Below are 21,908 nucleotides of genomic sequence, written 5' to 3'. Positions count from 1 at the left end.
AGAAAATAGGAAAGGTCCACAGGTTGGAATGTGTTTCTGAGATCCGGAAAGGGGGAGGGAGTGGCAACAGGCACCAGGTGAAGATTGAGGGAAATGGTGGGTGGAAGGACACTAAAGGTAAACTTAGCCTGCTTCCAAATGTTGCCTTTATCAAGCACTACCTGGAACACTAAGTATGCTTCACCTCCAGATACTGAACTCAAGCGTCACAAGGGTGAAGGAGATGAGGGGGCAACTTGGATTCTCGAGGAAGTCTGGACTATGACAGGCTACAACTATACCTCCAGCTTCCAGGAGCCACAGGGATGCAAAAGTGCAGTTTGGAAAGGCTTTCCCAACAAGAGGCAGGTGGCTCCTCGCCAGCCCCTGACACCTGTGGCTCAGCCGTGGCAGCTTAACAAGCTCCACCCACCATCTCTCAAGCCTCTTGGGAGAAGGCTCCTTTGCACAGATCCAGTCCACCCATCAGTGTAGTAATATATAGTTCTCTTCCCCTTGGTCTGGAAGGAAATGGATCCTGAAGGCCACCAGAGGGCGATGTATAGCACGGACCCTGCACTGGGAAAGCACAGCTGCTACAGGGAAGGGCGGGCTCCTGGTGGTACCACCAACTCCCACGATGCCCCAGGCCCTAGACACTCCCCTTCCAGTGCAGTCCAACTTCCTCAGAGCTTCCATTCCTACCTCAGCAGCACCTGCCTGCCTGGATTCCCGGTGTCTGCTGTGTTGGAACCCAAAGGTTCCAGAAACACCCAGGCCAGGGAAGCAGGATCAGCAATAATGGAAGAGGGGAGAAGGGGAGGTAGAGGAAACCAGTAGAAACAACAACCAGGACTGGTGATCAGGAAGGGGTTCTGGTTGTGCTTCCTATATGCCCTTGCTTGGAGAGCCTATTTTCCCCCCATATACCAGGGCTGAAGCAGGTCTCTGTGAGCAGCCCTTCGGGAGGGATAGGTTCCAGCCCTGTCTGGGTTCTTTCTATTGACCAAGAGTGTGTGGGGACTATCAGTTATGAATTAGCTAGAGGTTCCCACTGGTCATCAGTGGGTCCAGTGACATCCCAGAAAAAAAACATCAGCCCCATCCAGACCCTGACACAAGGGTAGGATGGGGGCTAGGCTGATTCATGGCCTTGAGGACGGGATCAGGACTGCAGGCTAACAGTCAAGGGGCCAGAATTCTTTGAGTTCAGTACCCACAATGGCCTGAGCCCCCGTTGGAGCCCCTCTGAAGAGAGAAAAAATGCACAAGGGCCCTCTAGCTCGTTGAACCACCCTGGCCCCTCCAACAGTCGGTATTGCAACCGCGTGGGCAGAATGCTGGTCCTCTCTGGGTGGGAGAAGGGACTAGGAGCCTAGAAAAGGGTACGACTCTTTTGGTCTCTGTTGCTGATAGATTGGGATGCCTCCTCTGAGGGGAGGAAGAAGAGCAGGAAGACCTGCTGGGGAAGGAGGGAGGAGTCGGAAGTAAGCTATTGACGGGGTTGGTCCCCTTCCTCCCCTCTTCCGGAGCTGAATCACCCTCTGAATAGAGATACTTTCCAATAAGCTCCTGGAAGCCTTCCCTTTATTAGCCCACCTGTGGGAATGTCAGACGTCAGATTGGCTGGCTGTGTCAGACAGTGTTAACTCCAAGCCCCAGCCCCTCAATCTTGCCAGGCTGGGCAAGCAGATCATTATATTACAATTTATAAATAGAAAATAAAATAAAATAATCAGGTGGGGCTGAGGCACTGGGGAAGAGGAGGCGAAATAGTCCGTGTCAAGGGGTACTCACCATCAATCCCACCTACCTAGGACCTGGGATCATCGCTTCTCAGTTAGAGGTTGCCCCTAAACCAGGCAGTCCCCTATCACCTCCGTTTTTCTCCCCATTCCTCCCTCCCTCCCAATCAGCATCGGTTGCTGCCCATATCCCCAGATCTCAGCCCGCACGCCCCGTTTCGGCGAGCGCCTCGAGGTTTCTATGCCTGGAGTGCTCAGCCCAGCAGCTCCTCCGCCAAGCGATAGAGGAACCGAGAGTACCAATGCATGCCAGTCGGCTGGACGGCCCCGCCGGGAAGCAGCGCGCCCAGCGCGTGCAGCAGGCGCAAAGGAGCAAATGCGCGGTGCGCCCACTGGTGACTTTCCAGAACCGCGTAGCAAGAGGCCAGGACGTCGTTGACCAGCAGCGTCCCATGCGCTGTGAGCGGCGCGAACACCCCCACCGCTTCCTCCCGCGCCACGCGAGCCACGCGCGCCGGCCGAAGCGCGTCCCCGCCGGGCGCCAGCACCGAGTCCCCAGCGCGCAGCCGACGCGCGAACACCGGTGCAAAATCGCCTGGCGCCGGTGCCGGCCCTCGAGCGGCGAACACCAGGTGCCAGGGCGTGAGCAACAGCTTGCGCGGGGGCCGCTCGGTCTCCACAGCCACGAAAGAAGCCCGGCGCTGCAAGTCCCGGTCCAGGAAGAGCAGCACCGGCGTAGGCACCACCCGGCCTGCCGCGTCTGCCGCCAGCACCCAGTCCCCGCGATGCAGTTCCCTCAGCCCCTTCCGCTCGCCGCTCCGCAGGCGCACTGTGGCATTTCCCGGAAAGCAGCCGCCTGCCCTGACCGCCAGTGAGTTATCTGCAAGGGAACAAGCACAGAGAGGCTTGAATCAGGACCAGTGGTTCTAGAATGTTGATACAGATTCTCAAAGATGTGGGTCAAGCCCAGCGCAGACCTCACCAGTCCCGGGACAACATGCACATGTCCCATGGATCTGGCCCCAACCTGGGCAGAAATGGAAGGGTGGATTACAACACTAACGCCCACTTGGTCTCCCCTAGGGTCGCAACAGGGCAGTGCAGCCTGTTTCCCGGAGAGAGCCCCTGTGGGCGGACCTCACCACCCACCCCCTACTGTACCGGCTTTGACCGACACGTGGACGTGGTTGCGGGACTCGTAGTAGACCCAGTCGAAGCCGGCTTCCACTGCCAGGCGCGCCAGCAACCCATACTTATTGCGGTCTCGGTCGGACGTGGTGATGTCCAAGGCACGGCCTTCGTAGTGGAGTGAGTCCTGAGCGTGGTGGCCGTCCTCATCCCAGCCTTCGGTCACCCGCAGGCGCACTCCGGGCCACATGTTCATCACAGCAATGGCCAGCGCGTTCACCCGCTCCTTACAACGCTGGTGGGGAATAAGGGAGTCAGTCTTCCCACTACCACCACCACCACCATGGGGGCAAAAGGCACCTGGACGGGAAGGGTCAATTCCTGTGTTTTCCCGGCCCCCCTCCACTCCCTCCCAGCTTTTGAGTGTCCTGGGGAAGTAAGAATCTGAATAGGTGTAGCCGCCAATCTGCACTCCCTTTCTAGAGCGTCGTTGGAGAACTATAGGGTCACCTCTGAGATTGAGAGGGGGCGTCTATACCTAGCTCTTTTCCACTTTTAATGCCTGCCCCTCACCCCTACTCGTTCTGGGACCTCGGCTTAACCTGGGAGAGGGCAAGAGTTGAGAGGGCGGGTGGAAGCTTGGTCCGGGAGGGGTTGAGCAGCCTAGCTCCCCGAGAGGAGCCCCTGTTTGAGCCTGGCCCCCGCCCCAAACCCCGGCTGCCTCCCTCTGCCTGATTCATCTTTTGTTTCGTTGCCTTCCCTGGCACCGGGCATCGCTTCCTTCCTTCCTTCCTCCTCCTCCTTTTGGCCCCTCGCATTAACCCCTTCGTGGTGCGAGTGCCCCCCACAGAGGTGCCCAAGCGGAGCCGTGAGGGATCAAGGCTGCTGGAAAAAGGGCTGGGGTGGCGGGGGCTGCGCGAAGTACAATGGCCATTCTCCGGGATGACTTAACCGAGCGAGAATCCCGGGCCGAGGCCGGGGACGCGCCGGGAGAAGCGGACTCAGCAGCTCCATCCACAAAGGCGCTTTTCAGCCGCCCCGGCGCAGAAAGAGGAAAGGGCAGAAAGCCGCGCCCCCCATCCCTGCTCCGGCCTGCCGGGTCCCCTCCCCCAGCGTGGCCAGCCTTCCCAGTTCCTGCTAAGGTTCTGCCACCCTTGAGAGACCCCATCTCTCCCGCGCTGTTCCAGATGCAGTCCAGAAAGGCGTGGGAGAAGCACCTGAGAGCTTCCCTTGTGCGGATCTGGGGGGCCCCCTGCAGGGTGGGAGTGGAGAGGAGAAAAAGAAGCACCGGCTGGAAGCATGCACCCGGGGGAGTGAGACCAAGGTTATCTGGCCGCTCCAGTCTGGGAGCCGGAGACCTTGGCGCGCACCATAGCACGGACACGGTGGGAGGAGGCGCAGAGAGGGCAGCTTCCTTTTCTTCTCCCCCCTCCAACCTCTCACCTCGGACTTGGTTTTCTCCTAACTGCCAGAGGGTCACTTTCCCCCTACCCTTCTTCCGAGTCTTCTACACCTCCGCAGGGTTGGAGGGGGCAGGAAAAGTGGTAACTCCTTCCAATTTTTTGTCGTTTTGTCCCCTAAGGAGGCCCTGAGGCCTTGACCTGCGGGGGCAGCAGCCCCGTGCAGAGCCAACTCAATGGAGGCCTTTTGCAGCCAGGGTGTGGGAGATAAGTAGGGCGAGGGGGTTCCCAGGCCTGTCAGAGCCCTTCCTGGGCCTGTCTCTTGTTTTGCCCCCTCTGCTGAAGGTGGCAGCCAGAGGAGAGGGCCACCATATTCCATGACTAAGGAGGGAAGGAGGATCCCCTTCCCAATGTCTGGGTAGGAGGAAAGCTTCAGGGCAGGAGCAAGAAGGAATTCTTTCTCCCCTGGACAGGTTTTCCTAACAAAGTAACCTGGAAAACTATGGCAATTAATCAGAGGAAATCCGTACCCCTCCCTCTCCCCCCACCTCCCCACTCCATACACAATTAGGTGGTGTAATGGAAAGTGTATAGGACTTAGAATCAGGAGTCCTGAATTCTAGTCCCAGCCATGCCACTAATTAGTTTTAAGACTTTGATTAAATCACTTTTCCTCCTGGGACCAGCTCTCAATGTAAAATGGGGGAGTGGGGGGGAGGGTTGGAAGAATGTGACTTCCAAGTTTCCTTCCAGTTCTGGTATTTGAGATCACTGGCCAGAGGTGGTCCTTCTCTTCCAAGGCATTGCTCACCTCATCCTAGGTTGATTAGGTTCTAGTCTGCAGCAGATGCTCAATACATGGTAGTTGAATTCATTTTAATTGTTTAATTCCAAGGAAAGTCCCTGAGCTAAGCTGAGCTTGAGGGATGCAGGACCCATTTGATTCTCAGGTGGGCCCATCTCTTCTTCCCATTGGGGACTGCTCTTCACCCCAAGATAGTCATTTAGATTCTAGAATAGCCTTGCCCTGGTTCTAGGACACCTCCCCCATGCCAAAGACAATTCCTGCTCAGCCCCTCCTCATGTAGATGGCCTGATGACCTGACACTTGGCCACCCCTTTGCCAGCCCCCTTCAGTCTCTTAGGCCCACAGAGCTTTTCCACAGGGCTCCTACCCTCAGGTCAGGAGCCAGGCTAAGGGTAGAGCTTTCTCTCTGCTGCCTAGCCAGCTCCTGGCCCCCAGCTCACCCCAGCCCTTCCTGCCTGGCTCGGTAGCTGACCCCCGGTCCACGCCTCAGCCATTTCCCGTCTCGCCTGCCGCCATCCTCCTTTCCCCGCCCTCGCTGTCTCTCCCAGCTTCACTCTCACTAGTCCCTCCTCCCCCTCCCCATCCCAGCCTCTCCCTGTTGGGATCCCTCCTGATCATTCAGTCCAGCCAGCAGGTTTTTTGTTGGGGCGAAGGTCTTTGAGACTAAGGTCTCTATAGATGAAGCCCAGCTCACCCTCACGGGCTGCTATAGAAGAGCAGAGGAGTTGGCAGTGCCCTGACCCAGGTGGGGAGAGGCCCTTCTTACCTCTGTCATCAAGCGGTCTGCTCCACTGTTCTCCTCATCCTTGAAGATGATGTCGGGGTTGTAGTTGGGCACCAGGTCCCGGAAGCGCTCGGAGCCCCTTGCCACCCTCCCTTCAGCTGGCCCACTGGCGCCCAGGGTCCGCTCAGGCACGCTGGGGACAAATTGCTTGTAGAGCAGCGGTACCAGCTGCTTGCGCACGTAGCGGCGCCGGCCAACCGGCCCCCGGCCCGGCCCGCAGCTCTGGGCCGGCAGCACCAGAAGTGCCAAGCAGCACAGGGGCACCAGACTGGCCGGCAGCGCCATGGATGCAGCGGACTCGGGCCAAAAGGGAACGTTCTTGTCCTCACCAGCTCGCCCGTCAGTTGGGCATTTCCCCAGGCACCAGAGACCGCAGCAGGCAAAGCTGCCCCCAGAGTGCCCTAGAGCTCTTGCGGCTCTGCGCACCTGGCTGCCGCTAGCTCTGCCTACATGCCCCCAGGGGGTCTGAAACCTGCTACTGACGGGCCATCATAGCAGGGAAGGGGGGTCGTGGGTGAGTGCCAGCCCAGCTTGGCTCTGCTGCCTGGCTCCGGCGCTGCCAGAACGCCCAGGCTCCGCCTTAAGTGGCCCCTGGCCCCGCCCCCCGCCCTTCTCCCAGGACTGTCCCGCCCCCTCCCACCGGGGCGGGGGCTCCAGCCGGTCACTGCTGGTCCATTTCACGACTGAAGTGTGTCCCATCCTGGAAACCAGGCAGGCACCTGCCTAGGAAATTCTAGTAGCTTTACAGTCGAGGGCTGCCTGGATAAAGCATCCTTTTATCTCCAAGCCTAAGCTTGGCACCAAACCACCCTCCTCTGCTACTTGAATTGCATCTTTTGCTCTCCCAAAGCCTACCCTGGCAGGCCATGGGCTCTGCTATCATCCAGGACGTATGGGTTTCAGTTTCTGCCCAAGCCCTTTGGGCATATAACCAACCAGAGCCTCCCTTCTCTGTGGTCCTCCCAAAACCTCCTCTGCTTCCATCTTTCCTCATCAGCAGTAACCAGGACTGGAAAGGATGGGTACCAGAGGACAATTTTCCCTGGTAGCTTTGCAGCCTTCTGCTGGGGGCTTCCCCAGAATCAGGAACAGAGCTTCGCAGTTATATCCTGGTTTAGGACTACAAACTTTTGTCCCCTCTCTTGTCCTGCCAAACACCCAACAGCTGCTGCTTTTCAAATGAGTAACTTGTCAATTGGAAGCTGCTGGAGGGCAATGGGTATCTAAAGTCATAGTCTCTAACAGGCTAATGACCACTTCCCTTGACCTTCCATCTAGGGACCTCTCTAGCCTTCTCCCTCTCTGGACCACCTGGGGCTCTGCCTCTGGCCACTCAGGTCTCATCTCTGAGGCTTTGAGCCCGCAACACTTCATCCACCAATCTACTATCATTTAGAAATCACTTTCTCTAAGAAGCCTTCGCTGATGTCCTGACACTACCCACCTCTGTATTTCCTTGAGAACCAGTAATTAACTGCTATCCATTGTGGTATGATATTAGAATTATCTGTCACCCTTACTAGACAAAGCAATTCTTAAGCACAAACTTGTTTATCATGTATCCCCATGGCTAACTAAGTGCCTGGCCTATAGTAGCGTGCTCAGCAAGTATTTGTGGCATCTACACTTTTTTTGTATTCCATACTCACCCCTCACTCAGCTCCATGGTTAGCACTCACAGCAACTTTGTGCACATTAGAAAAAAGCACCACTTCCTCAAGACACCTGACTGCCATTTGCAAGAAAATACTCATAGTAACTACACATACAGTGACTATGAGGTGAATGGTGGCCCAGAAGTTGTACAATGAACGACCTGCATGATGGTGAGCAAAAACTTTGCTCCTACCCCCAACAGCAGCAGGGCTTGCATAGCATTCAAGGCCCCGAGAGCCTCTGGAAAGGTGGAGTAAGGTTCTTCTCTGAGCTAGGAATCACAAAACCTTTTCAGGAAGCCACTTCTTCTACTCTACATCCAATAGTCAAGGATGTAGACTTGACTCCTCCCTGACTGTGTATGGGGGAGGTTATCCCATTCCTACACTCATGCCCACCTGCCCCTAAGAACCAAGGCACAGAACAAGGCCATGGGCATAAGGAAGAGTCAGGGCACCAGCCAGCTTTATACAAGGCTAAGGGAAGAGGAGCTTCCCACTGCCTAGTTGTATGGCCTGACACCAGACCCAAGTCCCCAAAGGACACTAAGAATGCAGATGGAGGGGAAGGGAAAGGACGGTGGGCAGGACCCCTCTGTTTCTCTCATGGTAGACTGAGGACTGGTGGGAGCAAGGCTGTTCAAATAGAAACAAAGACCCTTTAAAAAACCAAAGCAAACCTGGGATCAACTTTATTGCTGACAGTTGTAGCCTCTTTCTCCCTATGCCCTCATCTCTCCGATAGTCCAAAACCTCTCCAGGATAGCACAGTGCTTAGGTTTTGCTGGGCCAGAGGCAAAGGAGACAATCTGCCTCCCAAGTCTGCCCCCAGCTCAGTCCCTCCCCTGCCCCCACCACACCCTATTGCACATCAAATCATGTAAACATGGCTACGGGCATGGCCCAGAACAGCAGTGAGGCAGACTGATGTGTAAACGGATTTGGGACCAGGAGCCAGACCCAGTCACGCAGCCCCACCTCATGCTGGGGCCCACGGTTAAATCTGGAAAAGCGGGGGGGCCTGGTCCCAAACTCTGGCTCAGATTATGCGACAGTGCAGACTGCTCAGCTCCCCTCTGCTACCCACCCTCTCAGATTCCAGGTCCTGATGTCCACCCACCCCTCCAGGCCTGGGCAGCAGATGGCAGTGTCCAGTTTTCTCCCTCCCAGCCCCAGCTGGAGGTCACTGGTGTTGGGTCTTCCTAGATGCCCGGGGGAAACCGGAGACAGGCAATGGCAGTCTGTCCAGCCCTGGAGAAGAGGAGGGGGAGGGCAGTCAAAAGTGGGGCATAGGTCCAGGCTTCAGGGATAAGATAACCAAGCCAAGTAGGGGTAGATGAGGTATGTTACAAACAAAGCAGAGAGCCTGCCATCTCCCCTGCTGGGATGACCACTGTTGCAGAGGGCTCCACCTCACAACCACCCACCAGCCTGCACCCCCACTCCCTCTCACCAAAGGCCCGGATCAGCTCTGCCCGCACAGCAGCAGTGAAGGTCTTCACCAGACAAAGAGTGGTGAGGCCTGCGAAGGCTGCATTGTAGAGGAACACGATGTAGAAATTGCCCAGCCAGTTGAAACGGCCAAAGTCACCCAGCAGGTCAAAGCGAGTGAGCCCTGAAGTACAAAAGCCAGGATGGGAGGTGGGCTTCCCAGCCCCTCCCTTGCCTTTCTGCTGCCTCCTGGTGGCCACATCTCAACACTGCAACTGATAGGTTGGCCTGGCCTATGCATTAATTATTCCTACCTCCCAAACTCTGTCTCAGGGGCAGTTTAGTCCTATTGAAGAAAAGCATCAGCAGCTAGGCTTGCTTCAATTTCCCTTCCAGAATTTGGCATCTTCTCCAATGGAGCCCCGCCTCCGGCTCCAGGTGCCCCGAGGAGCTCCCTGGGCCTACCACTTGTTCCTGGATCAGGAACCTACAAGCTGGTCACAAGTGTTTTTCAGTAGACAGAGCAGTGTGGAGGCTAAGAGCTCAGACTCTGAGCTGCTCTGGTTCATATCTGAACTCCATCCCTCACTAACTGTTGCAAATTCCTTCAACATCTGTGCCTCAGTTTCCTCAATTATAAAGTAAAGATAATAATGGGACTGTGAGAATTAAATAAGACAAAACACATAAAGCACTATATGAGGGGACACTATTCTAACACTTACTGAGCCCTTAATAATAATATTTTCATCATAAATGAAAATTCTGGGGCCCTCCCCCACTCTAAAACAAAATACTCCTACCTGCATCCAACCTAAAGGAACTAATCGATGGGCCCACAGGTCTAATTTCCCACTAAATGTCCAGGGGGTAAATACAAGTGGTCTAGTGGAGACAGCATGAACTTGAGAACCAAAGAGAACTGATGTAAATCCTAAATCATTTATAATATATGGATGATGGTGTGTGGAGGGGCGGGTACCTATGCCACTCCCATACTACTTTGGGGTAAACTAATTACATTTTTGAACATTTTTCTCAGGTAATTCTAGATCATACCTCTAAAAATGGAAGAAGGCCCGAGTGTATTATTTGATACCCCAGTGTGTGGGAAAAGCACCAGGCTGGGGCTCAGGAGACAAAGGTTCCAGCCTGACTTGGCCTTGCCTCAAACTATCTGTATAATCCTGAGTAAATCAATTGGCTTCTCTGTGTTTTTTTTGTGTGTGTGAGGAAGATTAGCCCTGAGCTAACATCTCTTGCCAATCCTCCTCTTTTTGCTGAGGAAGATTGGCTCTGGGCTAACATCCGTGCCCATCTTCCCCTACTTTATATGTGGGATGCCTGCCACAGCATGGCTTGATAAGCAGTGCATAGGTACGCGCTCGGGATCCGAACTTGCAAACCCTGGGCCGCCGAAGCAGAGCACATGAACTTAACCGCTACGCCACCGGGCCGGTCCTGGCTTCTGTTTTTTATCTTTAAAATGAGAATGTTTGGGGCTCATGGTGTAGTGGTTAAGTGCACGCGCTCCGCTGCTGGTGGCCTAGGTTCGGATCCCGGGTGTGCACAGATGTACTGCTTGTCAGGCCATGTGTGGCGGCGTCCCATATAATGTAGAGGAAGATGGGCACGGATGTTAGCCCAGGGCCAGACTTTTTTTTTTTTTTTTTTTTTGGTGAGGAAGATCAGCCCCGAGCTAACATCCATGCTAATCCCTCCTCTTTTTGCTGAGGAAGACCAGCTCTGAGCTAACATCTATTGCCAATCCTCCTCCTTTTTTTCCCCCAAAGCCCCAGTAGATAGTTGTATGTCATAGTTGCACATCCCTCTAGTTGCTGTATGTGGGATGCGGCCTCAGCATGGCCAGAGAAGCAGTGCGTCGGTGCACGCCCGGGATCTGAACCCGGGCCGCCAGCAGCAGAGCACGTGCACTTAACCGCTAAGTCATGGGGCCGGCCCAGGGCCAGTCTTTCTCAGCAAAAAGAGAAGGATTGGCATGGATGTTAGCTTAGAGCTGATCTTCCTCACAAAAATAAAATAAAATAAAATAAAATGAGAATGTTTATTAGATGATCAACCCCAAAGGAAGATTTGGGGAAAAGTGGTGCTTCTCCACCAAAACATGGATGTAAATGGGGGAGGCTGTGGGAGGCAGCAGATTGAAAAAGTATGAGCTTTGAAGCAACACTACTCTGAAGCTCAGCATAGGCAATTTACAGAGCCTCAGTTTCTCCATCTGTATAATGGGGATAATACCTCCTTATAGGTTTGTTGTGGGAATTAGAGAGAGCATAGATATATAAAGTACCTGCTTAGCACCAGTAGGTACTCAAAAAAAAGCCAATTCCCTTACCTCCTTTTGCTACTTACCCAGGGTTCGAGAGAAGACAGGAAGTGCTGAGCTCAGGACCAGGAGGCAGACACAGTTCCCAATTATCTGGGTGAGAGTAAGGAAAGGGGAGATGAGGGTAGGAGCTCCAGCACCTAGTACACATGCATGTCCCCGGGAGGCTTCCTCTACTCCCACCCATCTACCTGTGTCATGGCTGTGTCGTGCCATCTGGGCCAGAGGCCCCGGAAGAGTGGAGAGCTGTAGAATCCCACGACGGAGGAGACCATCAGGTAACTGCCACTGGGTTAGGGAAGAAGTGGCCTGCTCCCAAGGATTAATGCCTCATCCCAAAGGGAACGGACCACTCCCCCAGCCCTCCTTTCAAATCAAGTCTTTTCCTGCTTTCTGAACCCCAGTTGGTGAAGACTTGCCCCCCTCCCCATCACTCCCACTGCAGCTCTGCCCAGAGTCCCAGATGAGACAGATTTGGCAAACAGAGGCAATGATGGATTTCCAGAAGGATACAAGATGAGTACAACCTGAATGACAGCACCAAAGGAGCCCAGCTTAGAGAAGGAGACCTGGCCCAGGGAGGCACCCTGAGAGATGGAGAGGTGTCACTGTGGAGCACTCCCCACCATCAGCACCACCCAGCACCCAACCTTCCCTCTGGCTTCAGCTTCTGTCCCCTCACCCAAGTCTTTCCTAGGCCCTACCCAAAAGATATGGTGGGAGGACAGCCCAGCACCTGCATGCCCCGGGGCATGGCAGCCTCATCGATGAGCAGCTCCAGGATGTTGATGGCCACAACGAGCACAGACAGGCCCTGTGTGAGACAAGGTCACGGACTCCCACTCCTGCCCCAGCCCACAGCTGTCTCCAGAGTTGAATGTTAAGAGCAAACACTTTGGTCCAACATTTTCAGCTTCCAATCAGCTACGTGGGACATCCTCAAGGCTGTTGCTAGCAACAGAGCACCTTTGAGGGTATTATAAGATGCACCCTCCCAGGTGGAAGGACTGCAAAAAGGCTGAACAGAAAAATGTATCTCTTCCTCCAGACCGAGAAGATTTATTCCCAAGTCCAGGACATGGCAAATGCAGAGATGGACTGGATTTCAACCTTATTTTCACCCCATAGCAAACCTGCATAGCTACTCACTGGCCTTGTGTGGCCTTGGGCAAACTCCTTAACTTCTCTGTTCCTTCATCTACAAAATGGGGATTGATGTGCTCAGCACAGGGCAGGACACAAAGTACGCACTCAGTGAGAGGCAGCTACTATTATTGATGATAACCAGGTCCTTGTATCTCCTCCCTCTTCCCTGAGAAAGCCTAAAGTACTTAAGGGTCTACTTGAGGCTGGAATACCTACCGTCAGCACCAGCAAGAACAGCATGGCCAGAGGGTAGCCCAGGTTCCGCTGCCAGGCGGAAGCCTTCCGCCGCTTCTCTGTGCAGGGGTGGGAAGCTGTTAGCAAGGGTCTAGAACGAGGGGCTATTCCCCTTGGGGAAATCCAGGTATCCTAATCCCTACCAACCCACATACCCAGCAGGACCCTCTGTGTCTGCAGAGCCAGGACCTGTCTGTGCAGCAGCTCCATGTCCAAAGGCAGCCAGCAGGAGGTGGGATCTGAGGGGAGAGAGGATGGTGCTGCCCCCAAGTCCTGCAGCCCCTGCACAAACCATGCCCACCATCCCAGCCGGGAAGAACGGCAACTCACTGCAAATCCTGCGGGTCAAGGCTGCCTCCTCAAAGGCTGAGCAGTACAGCTGCTCCTCTAGGTCTTCCAGCAGCTGGGGGCAGGGGAAAGGGAGGGACTAACTGTCAGACGCTCCTGGATCCCAAGGGCCCCAGGAGAACCCTGCTCATCCCAGGGCTCCATAGTCCCATTCCTTCACCTAACCCTCATTCACCACGTTGTGGCCAGCAACTTTATCCAGTCCCTCCCAACTGCCTTGTGCTCTGCTTTGCATGTCTGGTGACCAGCCCCAGATGATGGGGGTGAAGGATACAGGAGCCAACGAAGGCTGTGGCCCTCTGCAAGGCGTGCACCACACAACCGTAGGATTGCTTCGTTGTATGGCTCCAGCTTTGCAGGAAACTCGCCCTGCAGGATCAAAGGGCAAGGAGTACTACATACCCGGGGCTTGACCAGCAGCTTCCCAGTGACCGAGAACATGCGGGCAAGACCTAGTGGAGTACACACTGTGGGGACAGGAGCCAGTCACCTACCAGCCAGTCTCGCCACCACTTCTCCTACCCACCCCTCCATTCCCTCTCCTTCCACCCTGGTCACTCTGGCCAAGGACCTCACCCATTTCCTGGGACCTGAACACTCACCTAGGAGCAGCAGGACCCCGAGGAAGGAGATGCAGGAGTAGAGGTAGGGGAGGTAGTACTCCCAGAAGTCTAAGGGTAAAAAAAAAAGATTTATAGGGGCCGGCCCGGTGGCACAAGCAGTTAAGTGCGCGTGCTCTGCTGCAGTGGCCTGGGGTTCACCGGCTCGGATCCCGGGCGCTCACCGACGCACGGCTTGTCAGGCCATGCTGTGGCGACATTCCATATAAAGTGGAGGAAGATGGGCATGGATGTTGGCCCAGGGCCGGTCTTCCTCAGCAAAAAAAGAGGAGGATTGGCAAACGTTAGCTAACGGCCGATCTTCCTCACAAAAAAAAAAAAAAGACTTATATCAGCTCGTCCCCCTCTTCCTGCTTACTGAGGGCTGACAGGCCTCAGAGACTAGGCAAGGATACTCCACAGAAGCCTACAGGGATTAGGCAAGTAATGCAAATGAGGAAAGCTGGCCCTCGTCAGTGGAAGAGGGAGTGGCAGGGACTATAACAAACTGGAGAGCCTATCGAAAGACCTATCGAAAGGGTACAACCGCCACTTGGCCTCAGTCACCAGGGACTAACGTGGCCACATCCTCAACATTGTTAAGCAAGGCCAGAAATGTGGATATTAATGCAAAACCTCCCAATTTTAACATGTCAGCAACTGACTCAAATACATACATTTTAATCATTGTATGGGCCCCACGGAACGTTTCTGCAGGTTGGATTTGGCCTGAAGTCCACCAGTTTGAAACTTCAGTCTAAGGGAGAGGGTCCCAACCTTCTCCACCTTAGAGGGATACAGTTGTTCCAGGCAGGGGGACATCAGCCAACCGAAGACTGACATCACCCTCGACTGGAGGGTGAGGAGGAAGCTGGCCCTCTCACCATAGAGTGATTCCCTGCTGGCCTTGTTGTTGTCCACAATGGCTGATGCCACCCACACCATGCCCAGCACCAGCAGAGTGAGGAGCATCAACATCACCACTGTCTCGTAGACCCGGCCCAGGACACCCTACAGGAGGAGGCAAGAGGTGAGGGTGGAGAGTGGTCAACCTCAGGGCAGTGAGGGGAAGGAAGGAGACATCAGAGAAGGCAGCCTGCCTAGGGGAACTAGAGAGGTCTGGATTCAGGCGACAGGGGAGGGCTTTTCCCTCTTATTCTACTAAGTCACTTTGTCCTCCTACCCCACAATCTGGCGCCATTCCCTATACTGGATAGTCTTCATTTGCAACCCCCTCCCCAGATTCAGTCCCCATCCTGCTCTGGGAGGCTGATCCCCGGGGGTCTGCATCACACAAGCTCTTTGCCCTCTGGTTTCCTGTTCAGCTTGCCCAATGGGAAGGATGAGCAGGACAGTGGAAGGTAGGAGGAGAGAGAGGTCAGGGTATTTTTCCTGTGTTTCCTCCCACCTTTGGTACCGTGGTTTTGGCAGTGGCTGCGACACTAAGACAACAGCTCCTCTGTTTAGTGGCTGCACCTCCCCAGCTTCAACTATCAGTGGGTTCCAGTAACGATTTCTTCCCTTTGCTCCCATGGGCCTAGGACTGGTAATGACTTCCTGCTGTTACTACCGCCTCAAACTCCTTGTTGGTCCCCTTAACTCTGACTATACCTCTGCAAATAGTATCTTCATTAAAATCTCTCCAGTTGAAGCATTTGAGTGGAAAAATCTGTTTTCTGCCTGGATTGATTGACACATCCCCCACTCACCTTTCTGGAGCCAGCAAAGCCCTCAGACTCAGTGAAGAAGTACGCAAAGGGCATGAGGAAGATGAGGGATAAGTTGGAAAATAGAAAAACGAGGTTCCAGAGGCCTAGCGCAAAAAAGAAAAAGCAGAGGTGGTCAGTAAGGGGACTGACCATGTGGTAGGGGAAGGGGAGGGATGGGGTGACATATGACAGATCAGCCCAAGGCTGTGTCAGCTTGACCTGTCTGCTCCCTATCCCCTCCCCAAGCTGCAATCAGGAGCCACGCACCATGGATGAGGGAGCCATTGAGCCACTGGATGTAGTAGTTCCGAGGCAGTGAGAGCAGCACCTCATTGCTGATGATGGAGAAGGGCAGGAGCAGGACAGCACCCAGGGCGACAGCCAGGGTAAAGGTGCACAGCTCAAGCCTGGGCAGAGAAGGGGACAGTGCCCTTGCTCAGCTCAGACACTCACTACCCTGTGCCCAAGAAGCCCCATTCGTCCCCACGGGCAGCTGTCGTTTTAGCAGTGACAGACCTAGGGAACGAGCAGTCCAGCTGGGGCTCTACTCACTGCCCCCACCCCCCACCCACCCTAGCCCTTACCTCAAGGGAAGCCTGGGCACGTGGGATGGGCACACCTCAGGCATTCATGGGAACCTGGTCACCTGCCATGTCACTTGCCCAGACTGTCCCCAGGAATGTGGTCTTCCTGCACATGCCTGCAGGGTGTGCCAGGCATAAAGCCAAGCTAAGGGGCCTGGCTTCTCTTCTCTGCTCAGGGATGTAGATTTCTGAGCCTGCCTTCTTCAGCCCAGATAAGAGCAGGGTCACCCCACATGGCTATAGCCTGCATGAAGGCACTAGGGCAAAGGGGAAAAGGGAGCTGAAACAGCTTCATAGCCAAGGCCTGTGCCTTGGGCTGCAACAGCTGAGAAGAGGGACATTTTGATACAGGTGGTCCATCAAGCGGGAAGGGTTGCCTTCGTCTAGTCTGTTGACCCAGAGGGGTCATCTCTATATTTTTCTCTATACATGCTAGTGAATAATAGCAGCCTGAAGTAAGGGCCATCTTCTCAGAACCAAGCATGTCTCGCTCTCAAGAGTTCCACCCTCCCCATCCCCTGCTCTGTTTCCATCAGTCTGCATCCTGCCCTACTCCCTCCCCAATGGCCACTGGGAAATGAAGCCAAGCTGGAGCCATTTCCGGTGACTCAGGTCCCAGCTGGCAGTTCCTGGCCACAAGGCTCCCAGAAGCTCCTGGCCTAACCAGGGAGACAGGAACAGCAGCTTCTCCAAGCTTCCCCAGGGTGAGGTAAAGCCAGAAGAAGCCAGAAATGAGGTGGAAGCAGAAACTCTCTCTTCACTGTGTGACACCCGACTCTCCCTTCAGTTCCAGGGGCCTCACTAGATCCCAGCTTCTAAAGGCTTAAGCAGGTGCTTAAGCAGCGACACTTACGCAATCTTGTTGACCGTGGCATCTTCGTCATCCACTACAAGAGACAGAGGCACGGGGAAGAGGCAGGACATCAGTGGGCAGCTCTGCGAGCCATCTGTTTTGTAGTGTGCCCTCCTGCCCCCCTCTCTGCCCCCTGAAAGAAGAGCCTGGGCCCACAGAGGCAGAGCTGGAGAGGAGGCTCTAGGAGAGCTCACACTATGAACCCCACAACCTATTCTCTGGCCAAAGTGTCAGCTTAAAGATCAGTGGTCCCAGGTTGAAAGAGTATAGGCCAGAAGTTCCCCTACTTCCCGCCCTCCCCACAATCTCTCCTGTCACAGGTTCCTCTTTATAAGCTGAAATTACAACAAACAACTGCTCTGTGAGGTTGGTTACATCAGTGGCTGGGTGCAACGAAGGGAAGTGAGGGGAGACAGAGAGGTTCACAGAGAAAGTCCCCAGGGGAATCACACTGAGGAGTAGTGGTCTTCTTGGGTGGGGGCTTGTGAAGCCATCTGGAGGGAAAGACAGGCTAGGGCCAGGACAGGATGATCTAGACAGGCTGGGGCCAGGAACTGGGGCAGGTGTGTCCCCTCACAACCACACAACACCTACAGGAAGGAAAGCTCCAATCTGAGCACACTTAGGCCCTCTATAAAGATAAAGGCCACCTGTACCAGGCCCTGGGGCCCCGGTGGTTAGGGAGGTCTCTGGTCCTGCGTGTGTAGCAGTAGGAGAGGAGATGGCAGAGCTTGTGCCCGTGATAAAATGCACCCTGCAGTTGCTCACTTTAGGTTCACAGAGGGCTTTCACATTAACCATCTCATTTGGTCCACACATGATAATGGACTGAGTCGAGATTATTAGGCCCATTTGTAGAGGATGAAACTGAGGATCAGAAGAGTTACATGATGAGCCCGGTGGCTTTATTAGTTGTGGACACTTCCATCTAGACTTTCCACTAGACCACTGTGTCCCTGCCAGTGCAGGTAAGGAGGAAGAGGAGGCAAGGCTCCAGAACAGCCACCTCTCCTTTCCCAGCAGGCACCACAGGTCCATTCTCCTGAGGCTGGCCCCATGGCAACGGGAACAGTGGCAGAGGGAAGGCAGGAGGGAGGGAAGTCACAGGTACCTGTGGTGAACTCAGCGGGCTTCTTGAAGCGGGTCAGGGCGATGTGGCAGAGGATGTAGAGTATCGCAAACAGAAGTGTTGAGATCTGTGGCAGAGTGTGAGCTGGGATGAGAAGCTCTAATCCCCAGCACATTCCACAGCCCCAATGGCCTCTCTGTTAATTCCATGGGGTCACTTCCCCAAAACAAGCCTCCACACTTCCAGGAGTTCCATCTTTCTCCCTGGTACTTCCTTTTAGTCAGGGCCTCAGGGGCCTCTAAGAAGCACCAGACAGAGGCTGTCCCATGCACCTGGGGAAACAGCACCATGTCTAATCCTATGGGGGTTTTTCCCGGGAGAAAATGGCTTCAGCCAAACCCTGGCTGGTAACTGGTCAAAGAAAACTCCTAGAGATGCACACACACCCGAAACAGGCCAAGGAACCAGAGGGAATTTATTCCTGGCACATTTTTGGAAAGGGAAGCAGGTTTGAGGGGAAGACGAGGATGTCTGCATGGTCCTGGCACTCCACTCTTCCACCCCCACTGCCACTTTTACTCAAGCTCCAGGAGAGAATAAGTAGGAATCATGTTTCTATACCAAGTCAGAACTTCTACTCTGTGTTTATTCAGGGACCCTAAAAAATCAGGTCTGCTCTGGGCCAAACCAGAGCCTTATTTAGTCCCCTGCCCCTAAGAGTAGGCCTTAGTTGGGACCCAACATCTACAAATTTCTAGAGCTGGCATCAGCCCCTTTAAAGGCTGTCAATCCCTGGTCCCTACCTCAAGTGACTTCTAACTCCAGGGCCAGGCCTCTCAGGGCCTGTCCAGTGCCCCTGGGTGATTGGCCCTCCAGTCGACAGTTATGGTAGGACTTGGCCAGATTACTCTGCACGTGCATGCATCCCTACCCTACCCCAAGTAAGCTGCTATTGCCCAGGGGAGGAGCCACTGGTCAGCTTAGCTCCACAATCAGGGCCAGAGAGTCTTGAGAAGAGATGTTATTGCATTTGAAGTAGGCCAAGAGGCAGGACTGGTCTCGTGGGCCCTCCAGTCCCCAAGAGGAGCTGACCCCATAGGGAATCTGCATACAACTATCTATACAAGGAGAGAAGGAGTTATAGAGACCCCAGGAGAGCCATGGGTCTAGGACAAAGTTACAGCTTTTCACATCAGGGAAGCAGAGTAGAATGAGCCACTGAGATTGTAACTGCAGGATTTTTACAGCCTAGAGCTCTGCCCTGAGCTTGCGTAATAGCCAGGAAGGCGGGAGGGCTCAAAAGGTCAGGCTGGAGTTCCACGCAGTTCCAGCAGACGCTAAGTCATTCTCTAGAGCAGGGCATGGGAGCCAGGTGGGGGAGGCACCAGAAGTCTTCAGGCTGCCCTTGGCCAGCACTGATGTCCACAGCTAATGGGACTAAAGGATGGGGGAGACATCCAGGAGGCTGTGTCTCTGTCCAAGGTCTCATCCCTCCCTGTTCTCTAGGAATGTGGGCATCTGGCCCTACACTGTCTCAAGGCCTGGGCGTGCCTCCACTATATGCCCAACCACACCATGTGGGACTATCCACTAAGGAACACACAACGAAGGCTTCCTGAGAGCAGATCTGGAGTTCCACACATGGACTGCTATGCTCTCTCTTTTCAGTCCTCATAGATGAGGGCAGATCTAGTTATGTCAGGCTCACTTCACCCCTCCTCCAGTCTGAGGCTGCCCACAGCGGTTTAGAGCCTGAGAAAAATGAAGGATGACCCCATCAGTGGATGCCTCCCACTCAGTAACACTTCTTTTCTTCCAAACCTTTCTCTTTTCCTTTCCACTTAGTATTTGGGGGTGAGGGCTACCCTGGGGAGCTCTGGGGAAAGGAGACAAGAGGAGAAAGGAGAGAGATGAAAGTTCAAAGCAGGCCTGAGGAAGATGCGCCCGTCAGCTCCACTGGGTGACCCTGGCCCAGAACTGAGGAGTTCATTGCTGTATGGCAGGTTCAGTGCTGCTCTAGGTGGCAGTGAGGGAGTTAGGTAGGCAGCCAGGTGCCCTCTGGAGCACTGGAGGGAAGGCTCACAGGGGAAACTCCTGAATGGCTGGGACGCTAGGAACCTCGGCTTGCAGGGTTTCTAACAAACACCAATGGGGGGAGGTTGTAGGGGGATTAGAGGGGGAAACCTTACTTCTCCATTTCTACACAGTAGAGTCCATCCCAGCAAGAGTCCTTTCTTCCAACATGGGATACCCACCAAAGTCCCTCCATTCGTCACCCCTTCGTCAAACATCAGCTGGGTTTGAGGGGTAAATGCAAATAAGCCCTCCCCCAATCGAACCCATCCCTCTCGGAGTATCCGACTAAGATCGGCAGACTCACCAGACAGACGCACGAGAACTCACGCCCAGAACACCGGCAGGGTGGGGGACGGGGGGAGGGCGGGGGGAGGGGCGTGTGCGGGGGAGGAACGGAAACCAACCGGCTTTGTTTATCGCGCAGCTACCCAGCTGATCCGGACCTGGCGTTGGCCTGCCGGGGCACCGATCTTTCTGTCGGGCTGGGGCCCCTCTTCGCTCCCTCCAGGTCCGAGCAGGGTCTGACGGCGCTCTGAGCCCAGGCGGTCGCAGTCCGACCGAACTTGTCCCTCTCTCGCGACGCCTGGGCTTCTCCCCCCAGGTCCTACCCTTCCCGCCCGGGTCCCGCACTCACAATACACTCGCGGACCCTCTCGTGGAATAGCTGCTCACGCACGGATAGCACCTCGTAGTCAGCTGCTTCCATACTCTGCTCAGCATGACTGAGGCGGGGGTGTCTCCGGGCCCGGGGAGGACGAGCGGGGATGAAGCCACCGCCGCCAAGCACCCGGACCCAGCCAAAGAGTCTCTCCTCGCCGTCTGCGACCGAAACTCGGGGTAATATGGGGCTCAGATTCAGTCGTCGGACGCTCCGCCCTTAAAGGGGCAGGCACCAGCGCGCCTCGTTTTAAAGGGCCCGGCCCCCCGCTGCTCCCTCCCCTTTAAGGTCGGGCCTCAGTCACGTTTCAACGCAAACACCCGCCACCAGGCTCTTAACGAGGAAGCGCGGGTCCAGGTTCTATAACACAGGAGACCGAGTGACGACACAAGGGATGGGCGGGATCCTTCCAGAGAGCGGGACTTATTGGCTCTTAGAGAGCTGCCGCTCATCGCTAGAGGAACGCTGATAGGTTCGCCCCGTGGAAGGAGGCGGGATCTTTGGGGCCTACTGGCGCTCAGTCTAAAACTAAGCAACTGTCTCCGTCACCTCCTGTTGTCGGCAAGCGACGATTCCTGCATTTTAGTAGCAACCAAGATTTTAGTTTGACGGTGGTTAAATGAACCACTTGGACCAGGCCAGCCAGGCAGGTTGTGAGAGCACCATGGGGGTTCTGAAAGGTACCACTGCCCAGTAACCCAAGGCCCGTAGCAGCGTTTTCTGAAAGTGTGTTTATGTTGGAGTGGGGGCCCCTCGCCGCCAGGAGTTTTCACTCAGTCACTTTTGTGGGAGGTCTAGTGTGTGCTAGAGCAAATACTAAAAACAACTGCATAGAGAACTACAGAAATAGCCTTCTGAAATTTTGTAAGGAAATGCCCTCAGGGGATCATTACTGAGTGGAGCAGAGTCAAACAGGAGGTGACCACCTACTATATGCCACTCACATTATAGACTCTATAATGTCTATATATAGACATTATATAGACTATCTCATTTTATGAGATATAGAGATAAAATGAGATATAGACTATCTCATTTTAACCTTGTGATACAACCCTTCAGAGGAAGGTGTTGTGATTAGCATTTTAGAGATTAGAAAATGGTGAGAAGTTGTCACGTGCCCAAGGTCGCACAGTTAAGGGAAGCAGGTTACCTTCCTGTGAACTTGATAAGTGTCTGCGCTGTTTGGGAAGTCCCACCTTCGTGGAGTTGAATTCTTCCTCTAAATTGGAGGGAGCAGCACAGAGCAAATCAAAAGAAGGGCTGATGGGGCCGGCCCAGTGGCATAGTGGTTAAGTTTGCACGCTCAGCTTTGGCGGCCCAGGGTTTGCTGGTTTGGACCCCGGGCAGGGACT

The 21,908-nt window shown here is 54.6% G+C and overlaps 2 protein-coding genes across 6 annotated transcripts; both read right to left on the bottom strand.

Annotated features, from left to right (window-relative positions):
* Positions 1-1,549: 1,549 nt before the first annotated feature.
* DHH (desert hedgehog signaling molecule) lies at positions 1,550-6,377 on the bottom strand. Its single transcript, XM_058558353.1, has 3 exons — positions 5,827-6,377; positions 2,886-3,147; positions 1,550-2,604 (listed from the first exon to the last, which is right to left on the bottom strand). Exons 1-3 carry the CDS (start codon positions 6,127-6,129, stop codon positions 1,979-1,981), a joined length of 1,191 nt encoding a protein of 396 aa, XP_058414336.1. The 5' UTR covers positions 6,130-6,377; the 3' UTR covers positions 1,550-1,978.
* Positions 6,378-8,159: 1,782 nt separating this feature from the next.
* Positions 8,160-20,882, bottom strand: LMBR1L (limb development membrane protein 1 like). 5 transcript variants are annotated; one of them, XM_058558345.1, is made up of 17 exons: positions 20,530-20,882; positions 17,862-17,946; positions 16,751-16,784; positions 15,581-15,720; positions 15,314-15,417; positions 14,489-14,615; positions 13,608-13,676; positions 13,181-13,374; positions 12,988-13,060; positions 12,813-12,896; positions 12,640-12,716; positions 12,014-12,091; positions 11,791-11,864; positions 11,469-11,559; positions 11,304-11,370; positions 8,953-9,114; positions 8,160-8,750 (listed from the first exon to the last, which is right to left on the bottom strand). In XM_058558345.1, exons 1-17 carry the CDS (start codon positions 20,599-20,601, stop codon positions 8,683-8,685), a joined length of 1,599 nt encoding a protein of 532 aa, XP_058414328.1. In that variant the 5' UTR covers positions 20,602-20,882; the 3' UTR covers positions 8,160-8,682. The 5 variants fall into 5 exon arrangements, with proteins under 5 accessions (XP_058414328.1, XP_058414330.1, XP_058414332.1 ...); XM_058558347.1 differs by lacking the exon at positions 13,181-13,374 and adding an exon at positions 13,408-13,472 and having other exon boundaries at positions 20,530-20,879; XM_058558349.1 differs by lacking the exons at positions 13,181-13,374; positions 17,862-17,946; positions 20,530-20,882 and adding exons at positions 13,408-13,472; positions 17,407-17,842.
* Positions 20,883-21,908: the final 1,026 nt, after the last annotated feature.

The sequence above is a fragment of the Diceros bicornis genome, chromosome 17 (genome assembly GCF_020826845.1).
Source record: "Diceros bicornis minor isolate mBicDic1 chromosome 17, mDicBic1.mat.cur, whole genome shotgun sequence".
Classification (NCBI taxonomy): domain Eukaryota; kingdom Metazoa; phylum Chordata; class Mammalia; order Perissodactyla; family Rhinocerotidae; genus Diceros; species Diceros bicornis.
Note: the sequence above shows the minus strand (reverse complement) of the source record. Positions and strands in the feature narration are given on the sequence as shown.

What these genes read in the sequence shown, in the direction of transcription:
- DHH (XM_058558353.1), bottom strand. Translation starts at nt 6,129, where the DNA reads ATGGCGCTGCCGGCCAGTCTGGTGCCCCTGTGCTGCTTGGCACTTCTG. An exon ending in CAGACCGCTTGATGACAGAG is followed by an intron (nt 3,148 to 5,826) that starts GTAAGAAGGGCC and finishes ATTCCCCACCAG; the next exon opens with CGTTGTAAGGAGCGGGTGAA. An exon ending in CCACGTGTCGGTCAAAGCCG is followed by an intron (nt 2,605 to 2,885) that starts GTACAGTAGGGG and finishes GTTCCCTTGCAG; the next exon opens with ATAACTCACTGGCGGTCAGG.
- LMBR1L (XM_058558349.1), bottom strand. Translation starts at nt 17,788, where the DNA reads ATGGACCTGTGGTGCCTGCTGGGAAAGGAGAGGTGGCTGTTCTGGAGC. An exon ending in CTTGACCCGCAGGATTTGCA is followed by an intron (nt 12,897 to 12,987) that starts GTGAGTTGCCGT and finishes CTCTCCCCTCAG; the next exon opens with ATCCCACCTCCTGCTGGCTG. An exon ending in CCATGCCCCGGGGCATGCAG is followed by an intron (nt 11,865 to 12,013) that starts GTGCTGGGCTGT and finishes TCCATCTCTCAG; the next exon opens with GGTGCCTCCCTGGGCCAGGT.